The sequence below is a fragment of the Zosterops lateralis genome (assembly GCF_965231275.1).
Source record: "Zosterops lateralis genome assembly, contig: HAP1_HAP1_SCAFFOLD_318, whole genome shotgun sequence".
Classification (NCBI taxonomy): domain Eukaryota; kingdom Metazoa; phylum Chordata; class Aves; order Passeriformes; family Zosteropidae; genus Zosterops; species Zosterops lateralis.
Window position 1 is genome coordinate 17,005 of NW_028154380.1, and position 12,946 is coordinate 29,950.

Below are 12,946 nucleotides of genomic sequence, written 5' to 3' on the forward strand. Positions count from 1 at the left end.
CTGCCTTCATCTAGACAAAGTCTGAGATTGACAAATCCTGGCTGGGGGAAAAGCAAGGGGTGAGCACCTTGGGTTAGTTGGTCCAGCTGGAGAAGTCACTGCCCTGTTCACTGTTGGGTGGGCCCAGACCCTGCTCATCTCTATCCTCCCCCACCCCACCAGGCTGCTGAGGAACCCCAGCTTGGGATGGCCCCATGCTGCTGTCCCCACTCCCCGTGAGCCCCAAAACCGATGTCACCCCCCTGTGCCCTCCAGTACTGGGCAATCACCACGTGGATCCTCCACGATTCCCCCAAGGGACACTTGTGGCTCAGCTTTGGGTCCTGTGAGATCCAAACTTCCCACCTGTCAGTAAAGGCCCTCCTGGACACCCCCTGAGAGATGTGGGGTGAGCTTCCCCTCCCCGTTCACCTGCCGGGGCCAGGGGAGCTGTGGACTCAGCAGGAGGGTGGGGGAACCACCTGGTTCTACAGCTGCTGCTCCTCTTTCTGCTGCTCCTGTTCCTGCTCCTCCTTTTCCCCTCCTTGTCCTCTCTCCCTCCTCTTCCTCCTGGTCCTCCTCACCGCAGAACCCAGACCCCCCTTTCCCACCCCCCTTGACCCACAGCCACCATAGCACTGGATGCTGTGTGGGGAAACTCCCTCTGAGCCCCCCAGGGATGGGCTGAATCCCAATCCCTTCTCAGCCTCCCCAGGAGCCAGCAAAGCCCTCCCAGCCATCCCCCTGCCCCTGCGGGGGCTGCTCTAGGGGCTGTGGGTGGATCTCTGCATCCCCAAGGATCTCTGCATGTGGCACCTCCGTCTTCAGAGCCACCATGAACTGGCTGTGCCAGACACGGAGGACGCTTCCAGCAGCTTCTCTCAGAACCTCCCCCGCTACCAGAACAATGCTGTGTGCAAACCCAATGCATCCCAAAAAACGGGATCCCAGATATCCAGGAGCTCAGGTGCACCCCAAAATGGGGATGGAGATGTCCAGGGGCTCAGGTGTGCCCAAAAAATAGGCCCAGGCTGAGGGGGTTCTCTGCTTGGCTGAGCACTGCCTGAGGGCTGGGGCTGCAGCAAGGGGGGACACCCTCCTCAAGTGGGGATGTCCCACAAACAGGGGACCTCCACAAGCCTCTTGGAACCCTGGGGCTGGGCTGGCCCTGCCTGGATGCCAAGAGCCACCAAAACTGCTCTGTCCCTGCCCTCTGCAACTGCACAGAGAGAGGAAATACAAGGAAAGGCTCAGAAGGTGATAAAATAAGCAGGAGAGATCTTGCCCTTAGCACCAGCATGGGCAAAACAGACCCAGCCTGGCCACAGGTAGGGAATTTATTACCAACCAACTCAGCAGGAAAGAGACAGGGGAAAGAAATCTCTCCAACTCCTTCCCTCCACTCAGTGGGGATCACCCAGAACAGGGATCACCAGGGCTCCGCCCAACGGGGTCACTGGGGATCATCCAACGCCGATCCTCCCATGGGGGATGAAGCTGGAGCAGCACACGAAGCTCTTCCTGCACTCGGGGCACTCGCGGGGCTTCCCTTATGGTGCCTCTGTTGGTGTTGGGTCAAGTGAGAGGTCTGGGTGAAGCTCATCCCACACTCAGGAATTCGCAGGACCTCTCAACAGTGTGGATGTGCTGATGGGTGACAAACTTGGAATTCCACCTGAAGCTCTCCCCACATTCCCCACACTCACAGGGCCATCCCCAAGTGTGGTTGTTCCAGTGTTGCCCCAGGTGGGAGCTGTAGATGAAGCTCTTCCCACATTCCAAGCATTTGTGGGGCTTTTCTTCCTCCTCCATCCAGCCGTGGATTGGCAATGACAAATCCTTGTTTGGGGGAATAAACAGTGGGAGACCTCCTTGGGCTGGGGGGTCCTGCTGCCCAAATCCATCTCTAGATGCAGCAGGTGTTTTGCATCCATGAAAGTCTCCAAATTATCAAGATTCAGCCCAAAAAACCCTCCTCGGTGTTCCCCATCTCTGATCTCTACACTTTGGGGTTCCAGAGGTTTCCCTTCCCTGGGATGATGGGGGTCCCATGGCTCCAGGCATTCCCCTCTCTCCGAGGTCCTGCTTAGGGATGATCCAGGGGCTTTTGCTGGGGGCCCATGGGGGCCCATGGAGTCCCTTCTCCTCTGATGCTCCACTTTGAGATCCCAGGGATCCCAGGGCTCCCTCCTCTCCAGGCTCATCCCTTTCCCCCTGCCAGGGGTCCCCCAGCTCTGGGATCACCCCTCTCTGCTCTCCCCACCCTGAGGGTCCAAGGGTTTTCCCTCCTCTGCTCTCCCAGGGGTCCCCAGGACCAATGTCCTCCCTCTGCAGATCCCAAGCGATGGCCACGTGGACCCGCAAAGATCCCCCCAAGGGGCACCTGCACACACCCATGGGGACCTCCCTGGGGCACCTCCCAGGGACACCAGATGATATTTGGGGTTCAATTCCACAATATGCCAGCTCCAAATACACCCCAATAAAAAGACTCTCTCAGGGAACCCTCGGTAGATTTGGGACCAAGTTCCCCTCCCTGCTCACGTCATCGCGGGATGCTGTGGGGGCCATTGTCCCCTGGCCGGGGGTGCTGCGGACACAGGGACACTGGAACCTCCTGCTTCTCCTCCTGTTCCTGCCCCTGCTCCTCCTTTTCCTCTCTCCCTCCTGCTCCTCCTGCTCCTCCTGCTTCCTAATCCCACCTCCTCCCCAGTTCCTGCCTTCCATATTTAGAGTGGAGAACCTTGTTTGTTTTCAGAACTAGAACAAAGATCCCAGATGGAAGGAGCCTTGCTGGTTTTAGTCAGAAGGATCAGTGACTAAAGGTCAAGTTTCCTTTGGCTTGGTCCCGTCCTTGCTCGTCCTCAGTGTTCAGGCTGGGCTGTGGGGTGTCCTTGTTTGCTGCATTTTCACAGCTCCTCTTGGATCCTTGGGGTAATAGGCTGTGCCCTGGGAGGATTCTTTGTGCTCCTTTGTGACACAGCAGAACCTTCCAGGCGGTGTTTGCGTGACCCGCTGCTGTGATGTCACAGGAGCACGTCCCCGTGGTGTTCCTGTTGCTGTGGGACACAGAGGCCGCAGTGTCCAGAGCAGCTCTGGGCGCCTGCTCGTTGCTGGAGGATCCTCCTGCCCGAGGCATTCTCAGCAGCCAGCCCAGCCCCTGACGGGTGTCCTTCTGTGCTTGCAGGGGTACAGTCTGTGCAGCGCAGCCAAAATGATCCACACTGTGCTTGCTGCAGTTTGCACTCTGTACTCTGTGGCTTATTCGGGGTATTTCTTAACCCACTTGGCACGTAAGTCGAGACTTTCCCTTGGTGCAGCATCTGTGCCTTGGGTTTGCTGTGTGCTTTCTGTTCTTCCTCTGGAACTGAGTTGACTTTGTAACCAAATTGCCCTGAAGACAGCATTGGTTTGGGAGAGCTCCTGCCAGCAGCTGCAGCTGAAAAAGGGGATGTCTGTGGGCAGCGGGGTGTGCAGAGCATTTGCAGTGAGGCCCGGGGGAGCTCTGTACTCTCAAGGGGAGAGTCTGTGGCAGTGGAGCCTGGAACTCCCTCCGTTTGCTGGTCCAGCCAAGAACTGACACAGCCCAGTATTTTGGGCTGTTCTCTTGCTTGCTGTGTGAAGGGACTGTGGCTCCTGGAGGGATGCTGTGAAAGCAAAAGGCTCTCTTGGGGTTGCCTTGCTCTGTGGCATTTCCCACCACAGGCACTTTTTTTCCTAACAGCATCTGGTTCATGTTCCCTCTCCCATTGCAGGGCACCTCACACGAGGATCTCGAGCAGCTCCTCCTTTGGTGAGTTTGAAAGGAACCTTTGGTGTTTGGAATTGTGCAGCGAGGTGTGAGCTCAGCGTGTGGCAGCCGAGTGCAAGCCTGGGAGGCTGAAGGAAAGTTCCTGTCGGTGTCTCTGCAGCAGCAGCAGCAAAGGGATCCCCGGCAGTTTCTCCTTTTCTGTTGAAGTGCTTTTGAAGAGCTGCAGGTCTGGTTTTGCGGGCAGAAGATGCTTGCTGGCTTTAGCCACGGTGGAACATCAAATTCCCAACAATAAGTGGCAATGTTGACTTTAGCCCATTGTTAGTTTGAACAGCTCGGAACCGTTTCTGCTTAGTGCAGCTGGATGTGTAGCTGAGGATAAATAAGGTGATAACTGAGACGGAACTTCCCTTCCCTCACGCTACCCTCTGTCCACAGGGCACAAAAGCTTCATCAGCACCTCCTCTGGCTCCCTCTGCTTCCAAAGAGGAGGCCAAAGAGGAGGAAGAGAGCAGTGAGCTTCTCACTGTTCTGGGGGATGGTGGTGAACTTCCCTCTGTGCCGGGAGACGACCATGAACTCCCCACTGTTCTGAGAGATGAGGGCGAACATCCCATGGGTTGGGAATACAACATCGAGGCTCCCGTGGCGTGGGACAGGGACAGTGGACATCTCTCAGTGTAGGACAGGGACAGTGGACATCTCCCAGTGTGGGACAGGGACAGTGAACATCTCCCAGTGTGGGACAGGGACAGTGGACGTTGTTTGGCATGGGATGAGGATGGCCAAGCTCCCATGGCGTGGGATGAGGATGATGGACATCTCCCAGCGTGGGATGAGAACAGAGGACATCCTGTGGCTTGGGAAGAGGAGGCTGAACATCTCCCAGCATGGGAAGAGGACGGCGAACATTCCGTGAGTTGGAAAGATGACGGCGAACCTGCAGCATTTTGGGAAAAGGATGGAGAACCTGCAGTGTTTTAGGAAGAGGATGGAGAACCTCCCTCTGCGTGGGAAGAGGACACTGAACCTCCCTCTGCTGAGGGATCCTGGGCTGAACGTTCTGACAGCAGCACAGCCCTGCAGGCAGAGGAGAGAGGGGAGTGGTGCCTGAGGCAGCTGAGTACGTCTGCTCTGTTCCTGTGTGCCCGAGCAGGGGCTGTGTGTGTGTCTCAGCATCAGCTGCACCCAGTGTTGCTCTGCAGCTGAATGTCACAGAGTCATTGATTGTCTTCCCCGGCTGAGAACAAGGGCCCCAGGGAGTAGGGCCCCATTCTGGCTCTGCTGCAAGGCGGGGTCTCCATCTGGGAGGGAGCATCTTCCATGTGGTTTCTTTCAGGGAACACCGTGAGCGTGGGGGAGCCTGCGGAGAAATACCTGGAACTGGAGCAGATTGGCCAAGGGTAAGTGCAAGGCAGTTACTTCTACACCAGCAGGGCCCAGGTATTCTGCTGGTGCAGGATCAAGTGAGGAGTCAGGAGAGCTCCAAACGCCTTCAGACACTGGGGTATGATCCTGCTGTGTCTCAGTCCTGACCAGAATTGATAACTGTGGTCAGATGGCACCGCCAAAGGCCCCTGAGGCTGGCAGTGTCCTGCCTGCAGCAAGGAGCAGGACCTGGAAGATCTTCTGTCCCTGGACTGGGATTGCCTAAGAGAGCAACTCACCATCTGGTGACTGTCAGAAAACAGTTCTCAAGAAGATTTCTTTCAAATATTTTACTTCCAAAAATATCCACCGGTGAGGATTATCAATATAATGGTTTACAAACAGAAACCAGAGATGAACTAAGAAGGGCTCTTTTCAGCACAAGTAGCAGAGCCCATACATTCAGTAACAGACACAGAGCTGCTGCCCTTGAGGGGAAAATGCATGATGCCCTGATGGCAGGGCTCTTGTGGATGCTGCAGGTCTTAGGCAGGAAATGCAAAAGGATGAAATACATTCTTTTCTAGTTCTTTAGACACCCAGCACCCCACCCCAGGGTTTGAACTAAAGGAATTCATCATGGACATCTGGGATTTGCTCCAGCACTTTTCCTTCATGTTTGGCCTCAGCTTTCCCTTGCACACCTTGCATGGCAGAGGACTGGTGGCTGCTGCGCCGTTGTTTGAAGGGCTGACGCACCCAGGTGTTTTCTGAATGCTACAGGCAGAAGAGATCTCCTGTCTGGGCTGACTTTCACTCCCAGGGCTAAAGCACTGCTTCTTTCTTCTCTGCTCTTTTGTCTCCAGGGCTTTCGGGGCCGTTTATAAAGGACTCAACAGGGCCACTGCAGGAGAGGTCAGTGTCAACACGCCCGGCACGTCCGGCAGCTCTCGAGGGCTTTCCCCTCTGCTGGGAGCTGTGGCTGGAGCTTTGGGGGCCCAGCAGAGCTTTCCTGCGCAGGCTGCTCCTCTGAAGGCAGAGCAGGGTCAGCCTGCAGAGCACAGCTGGGACAGACTTGGAGCTTCTGGAGTGCCCAAAGGAATGCAAGGAGGGCAGCGGTGTCTGTCAGAGCAGGACACGCTGCCTTGGTCTGCACATCTAAAACTGTGAATGCATCAGCTGGTGGAGACTGAGGCCCAATTTATCTCCATCCCAGCCTTGGACAGGAGCACTGTTTAGCAGTTTTTCTATGCTGAGTTTAATCTTCAAAGGGTACCTCAAGTCCTAATTAAGGAGAGATCCTGCTTGGGATCTTAGTTTGGGGCTTTAGTCCTATTGCAGCTGTTCACAGAGAGAGAGGGAGAGCAATGAGAAGATGGATGTCCAGAGCAAAGCTCTCTCCTAAACCCTGCAGTTGTGTTTGGGGCTGGTGTCAGTGACAGCCTGTGACAAGGATCATCTGAGCAATGGATGTGTGTGTTTGCTTTGTTGTGCAATCCCAAACAGAGCAGCTGCATTTGAAATCATGACCAAACCCCATAGAATTGCTAAAGGGTTCCCAGCTATTTTGCTCACTTTTCACAGAATCAGAATTACCTCCTGTTTGCAAAATGTGTTTGAATAATAATGAACATCACTGTGATCATTATAAGAGTGGTGGTAAACTAGGGCCATTTGAGAAGAGTGTAGGTGCAGAGAATGTTGTTAGAGCTTTGAGGCTGAGGGACCATTTCTGCAGAGCTCCCGAGGCCAAATGTCTCTGGCCATGTGTCCTGTCAGCAGCCCCCAGCGAGCAGAGCCATGGGCTGTGGGAATGGCACTTGCTGAGCTCTGGTGTCCCATCCCAGGGCAGTTTGGCACAGCCTGGCTCCGTCGCTCCAAAAAGACTCGCCCCGTGTTTGCTGTGGCCTCCTGCCACAGACTCCTCCAGTTAAAGGTCTGCAATGTCCCTTCAGGTGGCCATAAAGAAAATCAGTCTCAGAGGGCAGAACTGGGAACGAGCTGTGAATGAGACCCTGGTCCTGAGGGACAAGAAGAACCCCAACATTGTCAGCTCTTTGGACAGGTGAGTGTTCAGGTCTCATCCCGTGCACGGGCCCTGCGTTGATCTTTCCTGGCATCCCTAGTCTGAAGCCTGTTTTGGAAAAAGCCTGACCCGGCCATATCTTCCCAAAACAACAGCCTGGCAGTTCACTCCCTCCATGTGCTTTTATTGCTTTGGTGTTTCCTTCAAGTTGACCCTATTTTCTGTGTCTTATAACAAGTGCTGACAATCCATGGCAGAAATGATTTCCCTTGGCTTCTTCTTCCCAAATCTTTTCCACTGCTGCAGATGCCAGGAAGACCAGGTTCTTGTTTCCAGAAATGCCTCATTTGCCCATTTTTCAATGGCCCTGCCTGTTTCTGAAGAGACTTTCTGCAAGGTTTTCCAAACAGTTGACCACTTTTATCCCAAGTGCTGCAGGGCCTCCCTCCCTGGATAACTCTGGAAGTTGTGTGGCCTTGCTCTGGAGTGAATGGTGGAACTGCTGAGTTCAGATGCTGAACCAGCTGGGGCCAAGTGTTGTGGTTTCACATGGATCTGGGCTGTTGCCAAACTGCATTTTTCACTTGCTTGCCCTCTAAGGCCTCTCCTTTTGCACAGGTGTCTCCTTCTCCTTTAGACTGTGCAGATTCCAAGGCCTGTGCACCCTGGCAGGAATGTCTCTCCATCTGATTCTGTCCTCATTGACAAGTGCCCTGGAAACAAAACCCCACTGGAGGCTTTTCCATGGGGGAATTGAGCACTGCACATTCATCTCCGGGCCATTGTGTTCCTCTTCCAGCTTCCTTGTTGATGGAGATCTCTGGCTGGTGATGGAATACATGGATGGAGGAACTTTGCAGGACGTTGTCAGACACACACGCATGGCTGAAGGAGAGATGGCAGCTGTCAGTCGGGAGGTGAGGGATCCTGCCTGTGCCTCCCATGGCTTGGACACGATGGTCCTTCCAAACAGGCCAGGGGAACAGGGGTGGCTCCCCGTGGGCTCAGGGCTTTGTTTCTGTGTTGTTTTTATGAGCTGGAGAAGAAAGAGCCACTGAAAGGAATGGCCTGCCAGCATCACTGCACTTCTGTTCTTGTCCTCTTTCCTGCTGTGGGGGTACTCTGTCATGTTTGGATTGGATTTGCTGTTCTGAGCTTTGCCTTGAACCATTTGCCTGGAGCTGGTTTGCACTGCACTCCTGGCCTGTCACAGCAAAGTTTCTGCTGGCAGAATTCTAAACTCTCCTTTCTTGTGTGCTATATTCCAGCCATTGATTTTTACCCTGGTGTTTTGTGTTCCCTCTCAGTGTCTGCAGGGCCTGGATTTCCTCCATTCACACCAGGTGATCCACAGAGATCTGAAGAGCTCCAACATCCTGCTGGGAATGGACGGCTCTGTCAAGCTGGGTGGGTGTTCCTGGCCAGGCACGGCGCTCCCGGGGTGCGGGTGTGGGGCTTCCCAGGGACGGCCAGAGCCCCACAGGTGCTGCTGGTGGCCCTGCCCGGCCCCTGCTGCCCCTGCAGAGAGCTCAGGAGAGGAGCAGCAATGTCAGGAGTGCCTTTGCTCTGGCTCTGGCCCTTCCAGAGGGGCGGGAGTTGGAATCTCAAGCTTCAAGGGAATCAGTAAAAGCCACTGCATGAAAGCTGAGGGTTTCTTTAAGGGTCCAGTTCCATCTTTCCTTGGCTACAGCCCTGAGGACTTTTCCAGCTGGATTCAGTACTGGATTCAGACAGAGAGTGGGGAATGTTTGTGATTGGTTTCCTCATTCCAGCTGCCTTTGACAGGCTTTGTTTCTGTCCTCAGCTGATTTTGGCCTCTGCGCTCAGCTCAGCCCTGAGCAGGACCAGCCCAGCTCCACGGTGGGCACTGCTCACTGGATGGCCCCAGAAGTTGTGACCAGTTCTCCTTACGGCCCCAAGGTGGACGTCTGGTCATTTGGCATTGTGACCATCGAGATGGTGGAAGGAGAACCTCCTTACTTCAAGGAGACGGGGGCCATGGTAAGAGGCAAATTCTCCAGTGTTTGCAGAGGCCTGTGAGCACAGCGTGACCCTGCCCTGGGAGGAGCAGCTGGAGGTTTCTGCACATGGGGAGGGGAATTCCCAGAGGACTCAAACCTGAACACAGACAAATATTCTGCAGTCTCCAGCAACAATTTGCTTTGGGCTTTAAGTTGTTGCAGCTCTTCTATCTGTGAGGGTGACCTGAAAACGTGGAGCCAGTGGATCAGCTCTAATGTTATCTTGCAAAAAACCCCAAACGCGCCCCAAAACCCAAACCCAAGAAATTTACAAAGGAGTTCCTAAAACAGGTTTTGCGAGAGGAAGTCCTTCCTGGCTCTTCTCACTGGGAAAGTTGTCTAACACATGAAGATGATTCTTTAACATCCCCATAGTCTAACATGTTTCTTTCCTATCCCAAGCTCCTTTCTCCATGTCACCAAGCCTGAGCTTTCAGCAACACAAACCTGTTTCTTGTCGGGCAGTTTCTGGGGTGGGGCATCAGGAATGAATTTACTTGAGTGTCAGTGGCCCTGCAGAGATGCATTTGATGTAAGAACCCTTTGAAATGACACAGTCAGACCACAGTGACTCTTGAAAATGGCCTGTAAAGCTGGTGTCCGGATTTGGAGAAGCAAAATGTGCTATTTCTGATGGAGGTTCCTCCTAACAAAGTCAGGCAATGAGATTGGCTCTCAAGGCAAGATCATTTGGATGCTGCAATGGCTGTGGCCGCACCAGGGTTTGGGATTTTTGGTTGGCCTAGAAAAATGAGCTGTGGAGCAGCATCTGTGGCAGGGAGGAAAGTGCCCCTGGAGCCGGGGCTGAGAAGCCGGGGTGGATGTGAGCAGCTGTGGGTGTGAAGGGAGCTGGCGGAGCGCTGTGTTTGCCTTTCCTGCAGGCTCGCGCTCTGATCCGGCAGAACGGGACCCCGCGGCTGCAGGAGCCCCGGCGCCTGTCGGCTCTGCTGCGGGACTTCCTCGAGTGCAGCCTGGAGCTGGACGAGGAGCGGCGCTGGTCTGCCCAGGAGCTGCTGCAGGTCAGTGCCCGGCGGCTGCAGGGGAAACGGCAGAGCCAGGGAGGGCTTTTCTTGTGGGGCCCTCTCCCATCATCTCCGGTCTCGCTGCTTTTCACACGCAAAGCGAGCCTGGCTTGGGTTGGCAGGGTCCTTTCCAGGTCATCTGCGCCTGCTGCCCTCAATGGGCACAGACATCTTCAAGCACTTCGGGTGGCTCAGAGCCCTGCCTGACCTGAGCTTGGATGTTTCCAGGGAGGAGGCACCTCCCACATCTCTGGGTACCTTCTGTCAGTGTTTCCCCACTCTCCTGGTGAAAAAATTCTTCCTCCGATCTAATCTGAGCCTGCTTCCCTCCCTTCAGTTAAAATCCATTCCCCTTTGTCCTGTGGCAACAGAGCCTGTGAGGAGCTTGACTTTGGAAAGTAACGGTTCATTTCTTTCTTTTTGATCCTTTGGGCAGCACCCATTTTTATCATCAGCCGAGCCTCTCTCCAGCCTGAGCGCTCTGATCGCTGCAGCAAAGACATTGAGGGAGCAGCGGAGGACATGAAACAGCTTTTTGTTAGAGTAGTTAGGACAAGTAGTTAGTTATGGTAATTAGCACTGCTAGTTAGTTATGGTAGTTAGTTATGGTAGCTAGGACACCCTGTTTGCTATGGTTGTTATGACACCCTGTTTATTATGGCAGCTCTTTGAATAAAAACTCCCTTAAACCTCAACTCCCTTGACATGTCCCGTCCTTCTCCCCCTGCGACTCAGTTGCCTGGAGCAATGCCAGGGCAGAGGGGGCCCAGCCTTGCCCAGAGCTGAGCCCCAGCAGAGCCCTGGCAGAGCCCAGAGCAGCCTCGGCACCTGCAGAGTCAGCCTGGAAGGAGCTGCTTGGAGCCTTCTCGGCTGCAGCCGACTCTGGGTCACAAACTGTGTGTGGTGGAAAATGCCACGGGTTCTGCGGGAGGGCAGAAGGGGCCTGGGGAAGGCCAGAAGGGCCACGGGGAAGGCTCCATGCAAGGGAAAAACCTGCCCAGTTGTGGGAATACAGCCAGAGAGCCGAGCTGGGAGCACTGCTCAGCTCATCACACAAATGGACATGTCAGCATTAGGTGGCCGCAAGCCTTGGCAACTGAAAGCAGAAGTTTGAGAAAGGAATGTGAGAGACAGCGATGTGCTTGGTACAAGATGTGCTTGGTACAAGATGTTCTTAGCAAGCAGGACTGAGATGAGACAGCACATACCTGTGTTAGTTAGTGCGAGGCATGACTAAAGCAATGTACTTGGCAATAGTACCTGTTATATAATGAAAAGGTATATAAACTCAGCCAGGCGTATCAATAAACGGCCTCATGCCTGCACCCCATGGAGTCCATGTCTCTCTGTCAATCGCCGTCAAATGGTGCCCCGTGTGACGGAGCCCTGCAGAACAAAGTGCTGCTGAAAGAAGCAGGAATGACAGCTGGCAAAAGGAACCCCTCCAGAGATGGGAGGTGAGCCAACACTCTGGGATTTTGGAGGTGAGCTGCTGCAGGGGACGATGGGTCAGGGAATGTCTGCCCAGGAAAAAAGTGTTTTTGAGCTCCCTGAGGGTTTTCACTGCCGACTGTGACAGCGAGGAGAGTGATCAAGATGGTCCAGAGGAGGATCCCTTTGATCCTGGACCTATTGATCCTGACAAAGAACCTGATTTATACCCCCCGACCCTCATGACCACTGGGTGCGGTTAAAACCACAAGCACTAAAAGAGGAGACTTTGAAATTGCTGAAAGAATCATAGCTCCGGTCATATACAAGGGACCACGAGGGCAAACTGCCAGCTCTGGGGAAAAACGACTTTGGGAGTTTTCTCACAGAAATCTCCTCCCTCCTCCACTCAGCCCAAGGGCCTTGGGGCTTTTCCATTTCTCGGGCGAAATCAAAGCCATGCGCTGATGCTCCTAATTAGGGCCGGGAGAACTGAGGGCTTTCCTCGGAGGCGGTGGCAGCGAACACGCAGGGCTGGGAAAGGCGGGCCGGGAGGTGCGGAGAACTTTGTTTGTGTTTCCAGCTCAATCCCGCCTCGGGCCCGGGCCCGTCCCAGGGCGGTTCCTCATCTGCGGCTTTCCCCTCCCACAGCCCGGGGGCGGGGCCTGAGAGCGCGGGGCGGGTGTGGGCCGTGTGCACAGCCCGGGCCTCGCTCGCCGCCATTGGCTGATTGTGCCGTCAGTGCCGGTTGTGGGCGCGCGCTGATTGGGCGGAGCGGGGCCAAGCCCGTTGCCGGGGCCGCCCCCCGGGCGCCCGTGGCTGGGCAGAGGCGCCATTGTGGGAGCGCGTGTGCGGGCCCGGGAGCGGCGGCAGCGGCCGGAGCCCGGTGAGGCGGCACTGGCGGAGCTCGGAGGCGGCCCCAGCGCAGGTGGGAGCCGCGCTCGGTTCTGCCGGGGCTCGGGGCTGGCTGCGGGCGGAGGGGGCGGCAGGGGGCTCCGGCGGGTTCCTTGTGCCGTGTCGGCGCCGTGTTGCCCGTGGCCTGAGGGCGCTGCGGGAGCGGCTGCCCGCGCTCTCCTTCCCGCCGCTGCCTCGGCAGGAGCCGCTGCCGGAGCAGCGCCGGCTCGTCCCGGTTCCTGTGGGGAGGACGGAGGTGGCCGCCCTGTCCCCGGGGGGGGCTGTGCGGGAAAATTCCCAGAGGTGGCCAGAGGTTTGTGTCCCCACAGGAGCCCGAGGAGTCCTGTAAAAGTGACTTTATTCCTGAACAAAGGGAGAGGCCGTGCGGCCTTTGCCGGGGGGTCTCTCCAATTGTTGTAGGACGCGGCCTCCTTTTTCTCCTGATTTTCCCTCC

At 55.5% G+C, this 12,946-nt stretch overlaps 1 protein-coding gene across 1 annotated transcript; it reads left to right on the forward strand.

Moving 5' to 3' along the window:
• Nucleotides 1-4,658: 4,658 nt before the first annotated feature.
• On the forward strand, nt 4,659-10,693 carry LOC310923785 (serine/threonine-protein kinase PAK 3-like; the record flags this gene model as incomplete). The annotated part of the gene is made up of 9 exons (XM_083885716.1): nt 4,659-4,740; nt 5,070-5,133; nt 5,965-6,013; nt 7,054-7,163; nt 7,924-8,041; nt 8,432-8,531; nt 8,929-9,125; nt 10,027-10,164; nt 10,604-10,693. 9 exons carry the CDS (start codon nt 4,659-4,661, stop codon nt 10,691-10,693), a joined length of 948 nt encoding a protein of 315 aa, XP_083741842.1.
• Between the last annotated feature and the right edge of the window lie 2,253 nt (nt 10,694-12,946).